The 19,954-nt window shown below is 44.9% G+C and overlaps 1 protein-coding gene across 2 annotated transcripts in view; it reads right to left on the bottom strand.

Moving 5' to 3' along the window:
• The window catches only part of INTS9 (integrator complex subunit 9), a 508,494-nt gene that overhangs the window by 261,115 nt on the left and 227,425 nt on the right, over positions 1-19,954 (bottom strand). For both annotated transcript variants that reach the window (XM_086928012.1, XM_086928014.1), the window contains exon 5: positions 10,604-10,743. In XM_086928012.1, the coding sequence (XP_086784138.1) occupies positions 10,604-10,743 (140 nt within the window). The remainder of the gene's footprint in view (positions 1-10,603; positions 10,744-19,954) is intronic.

Genomic DNA, 19,954 nt, shown 5'->3' with positions numbered 1-19,954 from the left:
CTGGTTTTTCCCACGTAGGTTCAGCAGTTGATCCTAAACCTGACCAACTCAAGGGCTTACGACCCTTAAGTACATTTATACCGCCTGTCAGCCACAAAAGCATAGATACGTTCGAGACCTTGGTTAAACAGGACATCTCCAAATTAAACTTCCGAAAGAAAACTCACAAGAATGTTACCAACAAAGACATTGATATCTTAAAGAATATTGCAAGGAACCCAGCCATTAAGTGCATAAAAGCCGACAAGGGAGGTGCCCTTGTCATTTTGAACACTGATCTTTACAATCAACGTACGAAAGAACATGTCATGGACTCTAATGTCTATCTAGCACTCGATGGAAATCCTACTGGCGAATTCAAAAGGGAATTGTCCCAGATCATTGAAAAGGCTACCACTGAGGGAATCATTGACGACCGAACGAGGAACTACCTTACTACAGAACACCCCCGCAGCCCGTCAATTACTATGTTGCCTAAAATCCATAAAAATCTGACGGACCCTCCGTTCCGCCCGATCGTATCTACCAGAGGTTCCATACATGAACCAACTGGGAAATTCATTGATCGATATCTTCAACCTATGGTATCATGTCTACCCAGCTACATCAAGGATACCACTGAACTACTCAATAAGTTATCTGATCTCCAACTTCTGGAAAATGAGAAACTAATTCTGTGTACCGCAGATGTAAGAAGCTTATATACTTCAATCCCCCATGAAGGTGGAATCAACGCTATAGAACAGGCCTTGCTTCAATCCAACATTGATGATTCCCTGAAACCTTTCATCCTCGAGTTAATGATATATACCTTATATCACAGTTACTTTAAATTTGAGGAGAACTGGTACCTGCAATTGTCCGGGATGGCCATGGGCAATTGCGCAGCACCGACCTACACTAATCTGTATATGGGGAATTTTGAACTTAATCACATTTATCAAAACAGCACCTGGACGGATAACCTTAAACTTTATGTTCGCTACATTGATGATTTGCTTTTTATTTGGAAGGACACTGAAGAGAACTTAGAACTGGCCCTCACTGAACTCAACTCCAAAGATGACCGAATCAACTTCACTTGGAACCTAAACCACAATGAAATTGCATTCTTGGATGTTCTCATTAAAATCAAGCCCCATGGCATACAAACAGATCTCTTCCGCAAGAACACCGACCGCAACAACGCCTTGCTCTTCAGCAGCTTCCATCAGAACTCCCTTAAGAGACACTTACCTTACAGCCAGATGTTACGGGTCACCAGGATTGTGTCAGACCCCGACACCAGAACTAATCAAATCCTATCAATGGCGTCTAGATTCCGTGAGAGAGATTATCCGGAAACCATCCTCAAAGAAGCCATAGATCGAGCTTCAGCAATTCCTCGGACGGAGGCTTTGCAAAACAAACCTAAAACCAACAGCGAAAGAATGGTACTGGTCTCAAGGTATTCCACCTCCAGTAACAAATACAAGAGGATCATCTTAAAACATTGGCGAATACTGTCGTCTGAACCAGATTTTGGTGAACTATTCAAAGACCCTCCCATCTTCGCTTATACCAGACCAATGAACTTCAAGGAGATCCTTTCCAAATGTGACACCGAACCGACCTCAACACACCACACGGGCACACGACCATGTCATCATTGCAGTAACTGCAATAATGTAATCAAAGGGAACACTGTCAGCCATCCCATGAGAGGTTTCAATATCAAGCTCAACGTGGATGCCACGTGTGATTCTGCAAATCTGATCTACCTCCTAAAATGCCCATGTGGCAAAACCTACGTGGGAAAAACCAGCAGGAAGATTAAAACTAGACTCAATGAACATAAGTCTAATATCCGTACCAAGAATATGAAATCCAACATCGCCATTCATTTCAACGAAGCTAACCACAGTGTGGCACAACTCAAATATCTAGTGCTGGAAATCGTCCCTAAGACTGAAGGGAGAGACAACAACAAAGCCCTTCTACAGCGTGAAACATCATGGATATACAGACTGCAATCTCAAAAACCTTTTGGTCTTAATGACCGTACAGAATTAAGCTGTTACCTATAACATGCCCTTTTGGGCATCTCTTGATGCACTATTTCCTGTTTTGCTGTTGCCTGCTGTAACTGCATGTTTTGAATATCTTTATTTCCTCCATCTCACACCACTCCAAGATGGCTACGTTTTACACCTCTTTCACTTTAACCCCTCTTTCATTTCTACCACCTCGCCACTAGTTTTTTATAACTCCGCTTACACTCCGCGAAGTCTGTCACTCTTCAAACCGGAGTTCGATGCGTCCTAACCTTGCTCTCACCAAGTAAGTTTTGCCTTTTTAAGAAGTCACCGCGTTATCCCGGTTGCACTTTGCATGCTCCTGCGAGCCACGTCTCACTCGATTTAACCCATCCGTTTTTAAATACCACTCGTTCCACCCTAGGAACCACGTTATTCAGAAGTCACCTTCACCTCTCATTTCTAACCCCGTTTTAGACACGCTTTTCACCCGTTTGCTAATCTCTTTTAACGCACGGATTATTCTTCCTTCGCTCGACCAGATCTTTCCCCCACCGGGGTGCATGAGGTCTTTTTCACGCATTTTGCACACTGCAGTGCAGTTACCTTGTTTGTTGACAATGTTAGGAAGACATTGTATTCATTTGTTTTTCCGTGTATTCTTTGTTGCAGTGCTCCTTGAAAAAGGACGTTTGGTCCGAAATGCATTGGAGCTTCTCCTATGTTTAATGATGATATCAACATACGTTTACCAATTCATATGATGATAATATGATATATACTTATGGAAATCCGAATTAAACTTTGAAAACTTCCTAAATTTTTGGAACTCTGAATCTTTTGGAATACACTGTGTTGTTCTCACACACACAGGTCCACAAAAAAGTGTGCCCGCCACAGGGATGCGCTTACACCCCAGTAGCGCACTCAACCCCACAAAAGGATACTGAGATGCGCCATTTTCACTAGGTTCACGCTCTAGTTCTCCAAAATGGATAAAAGCAGAGGCGCTGCACGGACGAGCGGCAGGCACGCGTAAGGCAAGCCCGTCTGCACCGGTCAGCATCCCGGAGGCGGCTGGCGCCGGCCATGCTGCCAGTTTTGTCACAAATTATGAGCAGCACAATTATTATGATAGAGCCACACTGCTCAGCATCGGTAAGGAGTTTCTTTGCGAGGACAACATCGCTGTAGGGAACAAGGGAGGCATCTCCAAATGTGTGCGTTGTAACTGGGAGCTACCCGACATGGACTTACGTCGCCCTGCGGAGGCGCTCCATGATGGGATGGGCCTGCCAATGTTAATCAGGATGTGAAGTTTAAAGCACATCTACTTAATACTCGCTCCCTGCAGAAACATGAACTCCATGATTTTGATCTGTTGCAAGACTCACGCCCAGACTTAATGTTTCTCACTGAAATCTGGCTCACTCAATCTTCCAACCCCACCATCGCCTCAGCTATCCCTCCTGGTTATAAGATTCTTAGGAAGGATCACTCAGTAGGTAAAGGAGGGGATGAAGCTACCATTTTTAAACAGGAATACACCTGCAACACTATCCCCATTGGGGAACTGGATGATGCAGAATGCCTCAGCTTTCACTGTACCTTATCTGAACACCAATCCTTGGCCGGAGCCCTGATATTCAGGCCTCCTGTGCCAGGTGGTACATTCTTGAAATCCATCAATGAGGCAATCTTCCCCCTGGTTCTCAGATAAAGCCAATTTTTGGTGTTTGGGGGACCCTAATATCCATTTGGACAAACACACTGAGACCAAGACTATCTCTCTGATGGAATTCATTGCAGTTTTCAACATGTCCCGTTATGCTTTCCACCCTAAGCACATAAGGGCCACACCCTCAACCACATTTTTTCCAATTCAGACCTCGAGGTGGATCCACCCCTTCCTTTAGTGTGGTCGGATCACTACCTTATTGGTTTCAGGGTCCGCAAGTTTGTAAGGGGCCGTCAATCCCACGTCCCGAAATGGGTAAACAGTCAAAAGACCATTCCATCAGATTACTTCATCTGCTCTGAGTGAAGCGCTGGAAACCCACCCTCAGCTGCTATGTGGTGAACCTGAGAGTGATGCTCTTGGTCTCGAGACCTGGGTGCAGCACAGCACTATTGCGCTCGTCCCTATGCCCACTCATACATCCAAGAAATCCAGACTGTCTGCTCCCTGGTTTAATGAGGCTCTGAGACTGAGCAAAAGCTCCTGCAACGCCTTGAAAGGATATGATGTAAAAACTTTAATTTGGATGATAAACTTGAATACAAACAGGCCTTGGAGGTCCATTACACTAAAATCCGGGATGCTCAAAAAAGCTATTTAGCAACTAAAATAGTGACGTCCTGAAACAAGGGCAAGGCCATTTTTTAAATGGTGAAAGGCTTTCCTCCTTGTCTTCTGTTGCCAGGGCTCTACCACCCTCTTTGGAATGGACTAACCAATTTGCGTCTTTCTTCCACTACAAAATGAGGACCATTCATGACTCCTTCTCTAGAGGCCCCCTCATGGACTATGGCCACGCTGACAATTTAGCTCCGAGGGTACATCCCGCCGCTATCGACGGCCGACACTTGTACAGGTTCCTCCACTCCAATTGGAAGTATCCCTGGATATCATTGAGAGTTTGAAGTCAGGGTCTCCTTCTGACCCCTGCCCAGCTAAGTTGCTGGCCTCGTTGGCCACGTCTAATAACACTACGGCTAACAAGGTTCTTAACTCTTCCCTTTCGGCCGCACCCGTGCCTGGTATTTGGAAAAGCACAAAAATTATCCGGCTACTCAAGAAGCCCACTGTGAGCCTTCAGTGTCAGCAAATTACAGACCTATTTCACTAATGACTTTCTTCTCCAAAGCCCTGGAGAAATATGTCAGCTCAGTGATCTCTGATTATGCTGAAAAAAATAATCTCCTACACCAGAGCCAGTCAGGTTTTAGAACCAACTATATTGCAGAGACAGCTCTACTCGAAGTCTCAGAGTTCATTAAGGAAAAGCTGGATCGGGGAGAAAGCCATGCTGATTTATTAGACCTCTCGGCGGGCTTTGATTCCGTGCCACACAATAGACTCCTGAACAGACTACATACAGGACTGTGGTCAAGGTGGCACCGTTCTGAAGTGGTGTTCCTCCTTCCTGGAGGACAAATGCCAGGAAGTCTGGACTCCCCCCTTCGCATCTCCCATCCCAATCCTGAAAGTGGGAGTGCCTCAGGTCTCGATACTGAACCCCACTCTCTTCAACCTTTACATGTCCCCCCTGGCTCCACTGGCAGAGGCGTGCAGCGCCAAAGTTATCTCTTACGCAGATGACACGCAGCTCCTGTTTACCTGCACCGAGGGAGCAGACTTCGAAGGTGAAAAGATAAACTCATGTCTTTCAAAGGTGTTTTCTTGGCTGAGGTTGACCCAGCTCAAATGTAATCCTGAGAATTCTGAGGTCATCTTCTTTGGCTCCCTACCCATGGCTGAGTGGAAACTTTGGTGGTCATCAGATATGTCACCTTCCCCCTCCGCTCTAAACACTGTCAAAAATCTGGGAATCGAGATGGACAGCACCCTTTCGATGAGATCACAGGTTCAGTCTATAGCAGGCTCCTGTTTTGGGCTTTTACGGAAGCTACTACCACGCAAGAACAGCATAGAAAGGTGGTAAGCCACAAAGGCTTCCTGTCCTATATTTTGCTGACCGGGTCCTCTCCAGCTAGTGGAGATGCCAGGCACACTGGCCAAGGCCCAAGAAAAATTGGTAAGCAAGAGAGGTGTGTCCCTTATCTGCTAGGGCTGCCCCTAAGGTGCCCTGAGCTAATGTAGCCCCCTCCTTTCAGAATCCTCCATATTGTTTTGCAGGACTCTCGCCAATAGGGTGAGGGATATGCCCCCTCCCCAGAAGAAGTGGACATACAAAGGGTGTAGGCTCCATAAAGGTAAGTAGCCTATTGGCCAAACCCACCGAAAACACCTGCAACCCTGCCATCATTCTCGACAGCCAGCTCTCCATGAAGAAGCAGGTCAGCGCCGTCTCCTCTGCCTGCTTCCTCACTCTCCAAATGCTCAGGAAGGTCTTTAGATGGCTCTCACCCAACACCAGGAGAACTGTCACACATGCTCTCGTCACTAGTAGACTAGACTTCAGCAACTCCCTCTACGTTGGAACTACCAGCCAACTCATGACGAAACTCGAGAGTATCCAGAACACTGCAGCCAGACTCCTCCTCGACCACTCCAGGCAGACTCACACCATCCCTCACCTCAGGAAACTCCAATGGCTATCAGTCGCAAAGAGATGCCAGTTCGAGCAGCTCACCCACGCTTACAAAGCACTACACAACGCAGGACCAGTGTACCTCAACACTCAAATAAACTTCCACCTACCTACAAGGAAAATCCCTCTTCCTAGCAGCCACACGTCGCAGCCAAGGGACCAACAGCGGAGGCCGCTCCTTCTTCCACCTGGCGGCTAATACCTGGAACGACCTCCCCCATCGCATCTAAGCATCACCATCGCTCCAGCAGTTCAGGAAGGACCTCAAAACATGGATGCTCAACTAAGAGGAGAGCCAGAAGATAGTCTCCCCAGCGCCTTGAGACCCTCACAGGAGCTGCAACAATGCTCTACAAATCCAATTGACTGATTGGATACTACTGTCTCACCCCTGTGACACCCCTAAAGTTAGTATTTAGGGGCATCGCTGAACCTTAATCCTCAAATTACCAATGACCTACGAAGAAGAAGACAAAGAAGAGCCGATTCCTGCACGACAAGAAGCTCTAGCCATTGACTTGGTCCCAGCCCTGCCAGCCTGTCTGCGAACTTTGCAAGCTTCCACGCCTCGTCCTACAGACCAGCGACCTCCAAAACCCTGGGGGGACTGCGGGCCTTCCATTAAGACTCCTGACCTCCCGTGGATAGCGGACATGTCCAAAAGATAAACAACATTCAAAGACCAAAGCTCTGCCTGCGGAACCGCAAAACTGTCTACCTCTGCGTCTGATGTCCACGGCCTGAGTCCCAGTGGCCCACCTGTCCAGCAAAGGTTCCAAAGCGTATCTGAGCAAGAGTCCACCATGGGCTGCCCCTACCAGACTCCACGTTGACGCCTGCAGCCTCAGCATGACAACCCACCTAACCACGACCTACAATGGTAAGCTGTTTTCCGATGCCAAAGGACACCCCTGTACTCAGAGCCCCTGGGCTTTGGGTAGATCGACTGACGGTGTACCGATGCTCAAGCACATCCCAACTTACCTGTGCAGCTGTAAGTCTCCTTCGATCGGTCTCCTGGCCTGAGCCTGCAGCCTTTTTCCAACTTCAAGATTCCCCGTTGGTTTGCCTTGGGCGTCTGATGCTGTGTTGGTACTCTACACCCAGTCGCCCCTGTGCCGCTGGATGTGTAAGCTTAGTGCTGCCTTGTGGCCCCTGTGTTTAACTTAATCCCCAGAAACTAGGTTACCAAACCGTGCTACTTACCTGTAAGTAGTACCACTTCGAAAGCCCCCTTTCTCCACTGGATAGCATTGGCATCAGATACTGTGTTTGACCTCTGCACCAGGCCACCCCAGTGCCGCTGGTGGTGCAGTTTTGTCACTTACCTGAACCTTACCTGGTACTGATTCTTTATCCAGAAACTCAATATCATAAATCATTTACTTACCTGTTTATTTATTTATTTATTTTTGCAATTTTTAAAGCGCTGCAATTACCCGTGGGTGTCTCGGCGCTAACGGCTAAAGGCTAACTGACCAGATATTAAACATTGAAACAGAGAATAAAGTGATCTACAAGGAATGTCATTGAGAAAACAGCCAAGTCTTTAACTGCTTTCTGAAGACAATCAAAGATGGACTAATCTTTAGGTTAAGGGGAAGGGAGTTCCACAATTTCGCCGCTGCTATGGTGAAGCATCTGTCTCCCCAGGTCACATATTGCTGCCTGTTTTTTTCTCCAATAGAATAACACTGTATTGATGAAAAATGCACTAAGGTTCCACTTTTTACAATGAAAAGCATTGATATTGCAAAACGTATTTACATGTGACAAAGTATCTTTGGTTCTATAAAATAAATATACTAAGAGCATTAACTTTACAAACCATTGGTTTTGGATTAAGTCGCTGAATGTGTGTATAATTTATAGCCTGTGTGTGTACAACAAATGCTTAGCACTGTCCTCTGATAAGCCTAACTGCTCGACCACATTACCACAAACAAGGGTATTAGTATTATCTACTTGAGCCTCTGTAAAGCCTCTTGGGATCCACTGGACTCTGCGCACACTATAACTCATTTTGGTATAATATATACAGAGCCAGATCCCTACAGTGAATATGAGGAAAAAAGTGGTTCAGAATCACATTTTCTTCACATGTTCATACCATCTGTCGCTGTGGTAAAAAGGGTGGTGTATTTAGTCCAAATGTAATCCACATTTGGATTAAACCACCTGCTAGGAGGTGCTGTACTTCCAATCAGCTGGAAATGCACCGTCTCCTTGTTACTTTAAAGGATTCACATTGAAACATTATGGTATAAAAGTGTACATTTTATGATGTTTTTCTTTCTTGTTTAAAGTGCGTAAATTCATTTTTCTTTTAGCAAAAATATCACACACATTAACTACTGACTAATGTCCACAGAACATGACACAGTCGGATACATTTGGAAGGCGCTTACTATGTATTTAAGAAACACATGCTTAGAATGTCTACTCTTTGGTGTTCAGTAAGCCTCAACATTCATTAAAATAAAATATATTTCAGCATACACATTTCAAGCATGAACATGTCTCAAGGTGATTTCACTGTGTATGCAACACGCTCATGTGGACTGTGGCCTGCAAGCAACATATCTCTCTGGTGGACTGTTCTCTATGCCACATTGCTCAGTGTTCTCTATAAACAGTACTATATTCTCCCCCAACAAACATTTCTCGACTAACTCTTCATACAACATGCCCCTCAGTCTAACTTCTCTCTGTGTAATACGCCTTCAGCTTACTATTTTCCATGTGAAAAATGTCTAAAAGCCTGTATGCTCCGGATGTAACATGCTAATGGTCTGCATACAGACAATGTTGTTCTGTATGCAGACTAGGGCTTCAAGTGGGCCGGGTCTGCATCCGTGCTGAGCACCGGCAGTTTTTTAAAGGAGGCCTCGAAACGGATCTCTATCGGGCTCTGTTTTGTGCCCTGGCACAAGCGGTCCGTTTTTTTCCTCACTACAGTGACAGCAGGCACATCGATGTGTGCTGCTCACTTCTCACCAGTGTGCGCTGCTCACAATGCTCACTTCCACTAGTGGAGAAGTTACAGCATGACGTCATGCCAGGTGAGCGTTGTAGGGGAAGGGTAATTCTTTAAAGAGAGTCATTTTCTCTCTGGATTTTCCTTCTCTTTTTGAAACTCAGGAGCAGCAACATTGTTGTGGTGTCACCAGGGCTTTAAGTGTAAGCTTTTTCAATATTATATATACAAGCAGTAGTTGCTGCTTTTTTATGTTATGCACCTAACAACCATTGACAAAGCCAATAGTCCTGATTTGTAAGTATGATGTTACTTGTTGTATCATATATCTGGATGCAATGACAGAAACAGCAAAATACAATTCGGGCGGTACACTATGCTATTCACAGATTTTTAGCTGACGTGTTTTAAGCCACACCCTTAATTACATTGGCCAAGCCCCTTAGAGAGATACTCCAATTTTTTCATTCCTCTTAAAGCCCTGATGCAAACTGTGCTTCATGTGTAACAGGCCTTCAGGCTGACGTTTCTGTATTTAGCATGACTCAATTAAACTACATTAAACATAAAGAGGGACCATCATGTTTCAAAACAGAAGCACGCGCTCTCGCTCACTTCCTGCTTTCTGCGTCGGTCTCTGACGTAAGGCGCAGGCTGAGCGCAAACAGGCGTGGCCACCTGCAATGCCACCACATCATATCTTTAAAATATGGTTTGCAATCAATATTGTGGGTAACCGTTAATTGCTCATAAATATTCAGTGCATTTTCAATGAAAAAACATCAGATCTCAGAGGAAGGTGCGAGGGGAAGGAATAAATGAGGCAGTCAGTGTTATTTTTTTTGTGAGCTTTATATAGCGCGAACTAGACCCGAGAAATAGGGTATCAAAGCGCTTTACATAGCACCAGTTTCGTTGCACAAGAACACATTCATTTTTGTTAGGCAAGGGGATTTAAGTGATTTGCCCAGAATCACAGGATGTTAAGCGTCGTAGCCGAGACTCGAACCCGGTTCCCCAGCTTCGACATCGACCGCTCTAGCCGTATTAACCGTTATTAAGAGGATGGGATATGTAAGTGATTGGCACAAACTATTCAAATAAATCGATAAATCAATCGCTTAATGATTATCTGACAATGGATACAAACGAAAAATGGAAATAAAAATTGGGAAAAAATGCTTGTGCAGAATGTAAAGGGAGTCACATTTCAAAATATTAGTTTGAAAGAGCTTTTTTTTAAAAACAAACTAATGAAAAATCGTTCAGCACACACAGTAATAACATTAGCCAAAGGCTCTTCAAAAATCAAGTGAATGGCCATGAGGGCTGCTCACCTGGCGATCTGGACGGTGGGCTCGGTGGCGTAGACGGTCCCGTTGAAGCCGGTGTGCTCGGTGATGTACGGCAGGGCCATCATGCAGTGGTAGTTAGAGATGAGGATCACATCTACAGTAGACAGATCTATCAACTCCGTCTGGAAAGAAAGAACAAACAGTACACACGCCGAAACCCGGAGCTTTTCTTGAACTGAGTCCAGGACGCTTTATAGCTCAGTTACCTTTCGTCAGTCACCTGCACATGCTGTACAATAAAAGCCTCATCTGCTTGTAGTCAAGGCGCCAGCTCCCCCCCCCCCCCCTCCACCCCCCAACCAACTGAACCCTATGCAGATGCTCCCTGCTTGAAATTCCACAGTAGAGCCTTCAGAGTTGAGAAAATATACATTAATCTAAACATTCCATATCTCACGGGTGCTGATTTTTACCTTTCCCTCTGCTGCTGTCCTTGTCCCTATTTTTAGGTTGAGCCTACCAGACACCACCAGTGTAACAAAACTTGAGCTGGCCCCCCTGCAAACAACATCGAGGGGTCCCCACTCCAGACTCAGTCAGGAGCTGTCACGCAAGGGTACTGTGCTGAGGGGCCCCCTGAAGCTCCGGTCCCAGCATAGTAGGAGCTACGGGGGCCTTTGTCACGCCACTTCTAGACACCACTTTTGCTCAGTTGAAAAATACGTATTGTCTGCTTAAGAACTTACAGGGGCATTGCTTGCCAATTGGCTTTATTTTCACTCTCATTTGCTTGATTCGTATTTGATGACTTGTCTTCCCCTTCTTCTGTTTGTCCCTCCTGTGGAGCATAACCTCTTTAGCATACTTTTGATTTCATGGCTTGCATCCTAAAACTGCTCGCACCCGGGGAACTTCTTTTTCTTTAAGAACTCTGTGAGAGTTTATTTGTTTTCTAGCTCTCTCCATTGTGTGCTGCTTCCCTCATCCAAACACCTGCCATGTACTCACACTCTGATTTGCTCCCTCATATACTGCTCTTTTTCTCTTGTGTGATTCTATTGCAGGTCCCTGGGGGAGGATTAGGCTTTTCCTTCTTCGCTTTTGATTTCCAGCAGCCTTTGAAAAGCAACATCTCTTAACAATGACTTAAAGACCCCCAATTCTTTCGACAGCGATGGGGACCAATCCAGGCTCTGGCGCCCGACCTCTCTTCCCCTGCCTGATATGGACCCTGCCAACGACGTAGCTCAGAGCACAGCGGCAGACTTGTTGGACCCGGATGTCCTTCTGTACCCATGATCAGCTGAGGGGTTCCCAGCGCCCAATGTGGTGGCCTATTTAGGAAGTAGGCCAAGAAAGCCCCTAAACAAGGAAGTGAGAAACTGTCTCAAGGCAGAATGTCCTCGGGTGTCCTTGGAGGAAAAAGTGGCTTTCACCTCCGAGATAGACATGAAGATGGCCACCTTCCTCGCCAAGTTAGTCCGTGACCCCAGGAAAGGTATTGAAAGGTCGTGGCGCTCATGCCAGGATAAAATTGCTGGATGTTGCAGGACCCCTTGCCAAAATCATGGACATGGCGCAGGACGAGAAGTCCTCCGGCTCATTGATCTCTCCCAATGCCCTGTCAAACAGGGCTCAAAGAGCAAATATCTTTCTGGGAAATTTAAACTGCATGATTTCTACAAGACAACGCAGGTCATTGTTAATTAAGCTCGACCCCAAACTTGGGTACATCTCCAACTTGAGTCAGGTACAGTCGTCCAGGACAACCTTTTTTGGACATCCTTTCATACGGGAGCTGGGGAAATTTGTCAATACCTTTAACTCCTTGGCAAAGCCCAGACCTCTATAAAGAGAATATTTAACCTCTGTGTTTTTGCCAACTCTGGCCGAGTTAGGGGGCGCTCGACTGGCCACCTCCTTTATCATGCTTTCAGAGGGGGAGACTCCCGTCGGGTCAATATCAGGACTTCAACAAGTTTGTGAATTTCTACCCAACCCAAACCTACACCCGGCACATAGTAGCCAGAGGCAGTTCTAGAGGCCACACGAGCTAAAACAATACAAAAGGTGAGAATGCAAAGCCTGGGGGGGCTCTGGCTTGGGGGTCATTTAGCAGAATTGTGGCTGCACTGGGAGGCTCTTTTACAGATGCGTGGGTCCTTCAGACACTACAAGGGTTTCGCATAGAATTTTACGGGACCCAAATCCAGTTTACAACCCCAGACCTCTGGTCGTCTCACAGGAACAACAGACCCTGATAGACCTGGAGATAGCAGGTCGTTTGGAGAAAGGGTCTATCGTTCAAATGACGTTGCAACCTAATGGGTTCCTCAGCAACATCTTTCTGGTGGAGGAAAGGGATGGGGGTCAGCGCCCGGTTATCAACCTGAAAGAATTAAACGGGTGGCTTCTCTGTTGACATTTAAAAATGGAGGGCATACACCTTCGCAGAGACCTCCGTTTGCAATCTGGATCGAAAAGAAGCTTATCTGGCCGTTCCAATCTTTCAAACTCACAGACGCTTCTTGCAATTTTGGTGGAAATCTCAAGTGTTCAAATTCACTTCCCTTCCTTTCGGGCTTTCGTCAGCCACTTGTAGATTCACCAAGCTGATGAGGCCGGTGGTCAAATTCCTGCGGTCATGGGGTGTGCATCTATTAGTTTACCTCGATGATATCCTTCTTATGAAGCAGTGTCCTCTGCGTCTCTCCATACAGTTTCAAATGGTCATAGACCTGCTACAATCGCTGGGCTTCATAATAAACACAGATAAATATGCTCTTACTCCTTCCCAATCTCTTAAATCACTGGGGTTCCTCATCAACTCAGTAGAGGCGAACATCAGCCTTCTACCTCAGGATCAAACGCATATTCCAGAGAACTATCTCCAAACCCCAAGTTTCTTTACAACAACTTGCACGCATAGTGGGGTTTCTCTCTTCCTCAATTTAGGAGATCTTCCCGAGCCCCCTCCACTAGGGTCGTTGCAATGCTTGAAAATAATGCATCTACAGAAGGGACTTTCATACTCTCCGTTGATTCCGCTCCCTGAAGAGGCGAAGGAGGAGATGCAGTGGTGGATTTCTCACATGGAGGCCTGGAATGGCCGAGCGATATTCGGCTCTCAACACGCTCTGCTGATTGAATCGTAAGGCCAGTGGCTCATGGTGGGGCGCTTGGTGTGGCGAGTTTTCCACGGTAGGAAAATGGTCTTCCGCAGAAGGCAGGCATTAATACTGCCTATTTTGGGGCCCACACAGTGAGAGGCGCCACAGCTTCCCAGGCTTTCTCTCTGGGAGTGAGGCTGAAGGATATCCTCACACTGCTGACTGGTCATTTGATACCATTTTTAAAAAGTTCTATTTTAAATTGGTGTCATCTCTGGCAAAGTAGTGGTGAAACAGCTTTAAACTAGCCAAATCCTCACCTCCGGGTCCTGCCATAGAATAAAAATGTTCCTAGCTATCGTAACAAAAAGTTTCAATTCTATTAATGGCACGGAGGCAAGAATTAACCCACCCGATATCGGTCATATACCGACACCCACCATGACAGAAGGACAATGATGCGTGGGTGCCAGAGAAGCAATGATGGCTGTGAGAGATATTATGGAAGGTTCTAAAGTTTTGTTTAATGCTTTCACTTGAAATCTCAGGTGGCTTATTGTGAGATGATTAAATGTATTCTATGTTTCATACAACTTCATCTGGTATGTAAGACCAGAACTTTTACACCTTTTCTATAGCTCTGTTCCAGGATCGGAGTCCAATAAATAGGAGTAGACTACATGCGAAGATACTGGGTTCGGAGGAAGAAAGAGGGAGACAGATTATCTACAGGGACCGTTATATGCATTGTGGCACTCTGACTGGATGGACTGTTTTCTGTTAATGTTCCCAATATGTCAAGGGAAATATAGTTTGTCTGTTAAGAGATGTTGCTTTTCAAAGGCTGTTGATAATACAAAGTGAAGAAGGAAAAGCCTAATACTGTTACAATAGGTAGGACATGCATCCTTCTCCCCCAGCCCCTGCTCTTCGTGTTGCTCTTTATTTTGTGTCCAGCTCTCTTCTCAACTGCGTCTGCCACTGCAGTCTGCTTGGCTCTCTCCCTGGTGTGCTGCTTTGCTCTTCCTCCACCCACCCACCTTTATTTTTACTTTATCACCCCACCCCCATTGCATCCCTTAAATGCTCCTCCTGTCCTACCTCACCCCTCGTGTCTAATTTTATATATTTTTTCTATTTTCCTTGGAGGGCCTGGCAGTTGCCACTTGCTGATGCTGAAACCTTATTGGCAAACAGCAATGACAAAGCCCTCAGGTCCAAAAGGTGAGACCTACTAGCTTTGCCAATGCTTGTTGCGTTAAGTGCCTTCTCGCTGAATCTTTACACCAGACGGAAGCATACAAGATGCTGACAACGTACACATACACTTTTCAAAAAGAGTAAGAGAGGGCAACATGTAAAGGAGTGTAAATCTGTGAAGCACAGGACTTTGAGTTTCTCTTCTGCCTTAGAGGTAAAAGTAGGAGACAGTGTCTGTAGGGTAAAAAAAAAAGAAACCTAGTACTTTACCTATTGTGTGATTCTTTGGGTAGCTGAAAATCTAATGGTAAATTATGAGCACCTACAAATAAAAAAAATCTTCAGTGTGAGGGATTTGTGGTACCCACCCTTTCACTAATGCAGGCAGCCAAGCATGTCCATGCATGCTGATGTGTTTTTGGTACTGCTGTCCTTTTTACTGGCAATTTCCTTTCTTATGACACTACAAACATATTGCAGTCACAACTTTTTATATTCATGAGCAACACTATGTTGTCTCTGTATCCTCCACACATTACTTGGTTACTGCATCATGGATATCACACGTGTTAAACTAAGCTTTAAGTGCTCTGACCATCAGTCCTTCAGACTCCCCAACAAAGCGTACATCAATTCCCACTCATGGCAAGCTGCCCTGTTTCTCCTGACAGTGTCTGCTAAACAATACGGCTATTCTGTGAAAAAACACATGATCAACTGCCCAATGCAATAATGTTTGAAACGTCATGGAAAGTATGAGACCTTCTTTCACAATGCCCCCCGAACCAAATCATGGATGTCATGATGATTGTGCGGATCTTTACATTATATTTCTTTACTCAAGGCAAGAAAATCTGCAAAACTAGACTTTCAACTAGCAATTCCAAAACCTTTATGTGCGATTGTTCCAACAGCCTCGACCAGTGAACATTAGTGAGATTATCCTGAAAGTGGATGCCCTAGTCTTCCAGGCTAGTAAGAACAAATGATGGTTCTGGCACCCAGAAGGATTGAAAGGTGCCACCCAACAAGTGGGGTCTTCCATCATAGTGCCTGTGACTGTGAATTGACTGTCCCTCTGGCCGTTTGTTTGATGCCATCCATTAGACTAGTTGCCACTGTAATAGCCTCATGCTGAGGCTGCAATCTTATTACATGGAGATGCGGGAACACCTCACAGTAGTAACTAAGATTAGTGCAATGTGACTTTTTCATGATGGTGCTAGCATGATTCACCAATTTTACACTATACTGTTACACTTTGTACTGAATAGTGTCAAAGTCCCAAGTGTGTGACTTATGCAAGTTGTTGTAGGCAGGGTGTTGTAATAAAGGACTTCATTTTTATTTGGCCTTCCCCATGTGTGTTCTACCACTGCTAAACAGTAATACAGAGCATGTGATCTCCGCCCAACACATGCACTTTGCACTCGATTTAGCTAATAGGGTCAATCTTTCTTTCCTAAAACCAAGGTGGATGGCTTTGAAAATACCAAATGCATGGGCGTTAAGGGCCATATGTTGGCTGTAATACACCACCCACATAGATAACAAAAATATATGGCTGCTAGGAGCATCACTGTGTTTTGGCTGTGCTGCAATTTAAAGCACAGCAGTGATACCTGGGCAGTAAAAGTGCCTTTGCCATGTAGGAAAACCTGTTTTTATATTTTAATATGCCACCTCTAATGTGTGCTTTTTAAGCCATCAGACTGGGTCCTCAATATATACACAAGTGGCACAGGACATGTTTGAAATAGTGTGCCTTCACAGAGACTAAATATCCAAAAGCTGTTTTCACTGTGTAGGTCAAACTAGAGTCTCTAAAAACAGGCTAGGTAAAAAAAGTAGATTTTTGCTACCTTTAACAGACAATTCACTTTATACAAATGTACTCTGTTGCCCGAGCCAAAACTAGCTTAAAAGCTCTTTTGCCACTCATCTGGCCTCCAGAGGCCCAATACACATTCATGGCTGAAGGTAATGATTTTTTTCTTTGGAGGACAATAGCCTAGTACGGCAAGGGTATAATCCACAATTGTTCACTTAACAGGGATTGGCTATCTTCAAGGGGGCAGGAACAGTTGGTATACCACAAGACAACCTTCACACTACCTCTTTTGAGTTGGAGATTCCACGTGGGGCTGAATGGATCTGCAGTCATTTGTTCGCAGGTCACTACTAAGCTCTTTGGCACTAGTCCCAGCAGGTGGAAAATAGTTAGATGACCCTTTCAGGAGACCTCAATTAATTAGGGGAGTTGTTTAAGGGAGAGCTAGAGCCCCTTCTGATGAAAAAAGGGGGTTAGCAATTGTGGATTTAGGGCTTCTGCAATTTTTATCTTCTTACAGGAAATAAAAGAGGAAGTGATGTAAAAGGAGGTGGGCGTACTGGGAGGAAACAGAGAGGACTGGAAACATTCTCCAATAACTGGCTAGTGCATAGGATAAGACTGGCACCTCAGCTTCAGTTCAGAACATTCATGGAGCTCATAAGACTGCATCTGAAGAAGGCGGCCCTTCTACAAACACTGGCAAAGTCAATAGGTCTAGTCTATGCAGGTTTGCCAATGTATAATAGCCATGGTGTACACCAGCCTGGCTGCTGTTCAGCATGGCTAAAAGTTAGTGGTGTAGAGGAGAAAGAAGTGGAGAGGAGTGTCACAAAGTGGAGTGGCGTAGTGTGGAGTAGAATGGAGTGGAGTGCAACAGACTGGAGTGTCGTAGAGTAGAGTAGAGTGGAGTGGAATATAATGGAATAGAGTGGAGTAGAGTAGTGCAAAGGGGCGAAGAGCAGAAGGGCATTGAGAGGAGGGGTGTAGTGTAGAGTGGAGTAAAGTGGAATAGAGGGAGTTGTGTAGAAATGAGTTGAGTGCCGAGGATTAGAGTGGTGTAGAGTGGTACAGCGTGGGGTAGAGTGGAGTAAAGTATCGTAGAGTGGAGTGGAACACAGTGTCAAAGAGTGGAGTGGAGTGTCGTAGAGTGGCATAGAGTGTTGTAGAGTGGAGTGTAATGAAGCTATACCAGGCAAAAAGCGTTGCGGTTGCATGCTACGGAAGTGAACTGTGGGGCTTCTTACCAGTAGATGCCCTGGTGACCCTTGAAAATAACTTCCTGAAACAGGTCCTGAGTTTACCAAAAAGCACCGCTAATTTCTCGGTACACGAGGAATTAGGCACACCGTACCTGGGAGATAAAATAGCTGCAAATCCTCTGCTCTGCTGGTTAAACTGTTGGCATAATGTTTCTATATCACTTGTCAGCAACACTCATAGAGAATATTTGTTAATTTCATGATAATATCATTCTGTAAGGGTCATCCATACTGCATTAAAACTCTCCGTCCTGATGATGGTCTTGGGATAAAAACATATAGGACCGACACGTCGACACACCAGTCCATGTCTACATTCTAAATTTGACTTTCTGTTTATCCCAACAAGGAGTCAATTCTTCATGTTATTTACAGACTGGATCAATTATCTTATGTATTGATGGAATGATTTTGTCGCTTCCTTATACCTAAGATTTATTTGCAATTATTTTGATCACGAACCCTTGTAAAATATGAATTTGAAGATACAAATAATACGTTTCTTTGAAAAATATTATTCCTGTGTTGCTTCTTATTACTTTTTTTTCTGAATTTCATTTGATGAACAGAATTGTCACTTTCAAACTGTTTGATTTCCTCGGGGCTAGTGTGGTAGCTTCCATGAGGTTATAAACTATACTAACAATCACAACAGTGACTGATTTCTTCAGTTGTGGAGTCTTAGTAAGATAGACCCTACTAGGCTGAAAAACTCTGATTTTCAAAACAAAACCCTTGCTGGTACTTTTTCTTAAATATATATTGTTTGCCCGAGCCCGCAAGGGTATATTGGGTTACCCACCTTTACTAACCAGACTCTCGTGAGTGGCATACCATGGAGTAGAGTCTGGTAGAGTGGATTACAGAGGCAAAGAGTGGAGGGTCGTAGAGTGGAAGGGCGTGGAGTGTCTTAGAGAGGGGGGACGTAGATTGGAGTAAAGTGTCCTGAAGTGGATTGTCGTAGAGTGCAGTAGTCGTGGAGTGGCGCAAAGTGGAGAGACGTGTCATGGAGTGTTGTAGAGTGGAATGGCTTTGAGTGGGGTGGAGTGGACTGCCATAGAGTGGAGTGGCATAGTATGTAGAGGTGTAGATTGTAGCAAAGTGGCGCAGAGTGTCATAGACTGTCAGATTGAAGTGGCGTAGAATGGAGTGGCATAGGATGGAGTGTCGCAGAGTGAAGTGGAGTATTGTAGAGTGCAGTGATGTAGAATGGAGTGGAATAGAGTGGTCTTGAATGAGATTGCATAGAGTGGAGTATAGTGGACTTGAGTGTCATCGAGTGGAGTGTTGAAGAGTGGAGTAGAGTGGCGTGGCATAGAGTGGAGTATAGTGGACTAGAGTGTCATGGAATGTTGTGGAGTGGAGGGTTGTAGAGTGAAGTAGAGTGGCACAGAGTGGAGTACAGTGGCGTGGAGTGGCAAAGAGAGGAATGGCATAGAGTGGATTATGCAGGGAGTGGTAGCGCAATGCAATTACAGACAACACATTTTTTATTAAAATGACTACTACATTTACACATACCGTTTTACTGCTAAAACTATACAGTGCACAAACAATAGTGTTTAGAAATGGCATCACCTTGTGTATTGATTTGTTTTAATTGTATTCAAATATTTGTTTCCACCACAGTTCAAAATAACAAAAGATATGATTCCTTTGTGCTTTATTTGTGCTTTCCTAATTCTGATATATTCTGAAATATTTCCACAGTTCATTTACTAACATTTCGATTTTGCTGTGGGCTAGAAAAAAAAACATTCTTTTCCCACTCTCAAAACCCAGCACGATTATCATAAACATTCTCTCACTTTGAAGTTAGAGAAAGAAAAGTAAACAGGAAGCTCCCTCGACAACAGAGCCTGACATTTCACCTCTGCCTTTGAATGTACAACAAATGTGACAAGATAAAAAAAATGTAAAGGCCTGTTTACAAAAAGCAAGCACTTGTGGAAGAATATAGTAAACAGGCTATTCTCCATAGCAGGGACAA

This window comes from Lissotriton vulgaris, chromosome 6 (genome assembly GCF_964263255.1).
Source record: "Lissotriton vulgaris chromosome 6, aLisVul1.2, whole genome shotgun sequence".
NCBI lineage: Eukaryota > Metazoa > Chordata > Amphibia > Caudata > Salamandridae > Lissotriton > Lissotriton vulgaris.
Note: the sequence above shows the minus strand (reverse complement) of the source record. Positions and strands in the feature narration are given on the sequence as shown.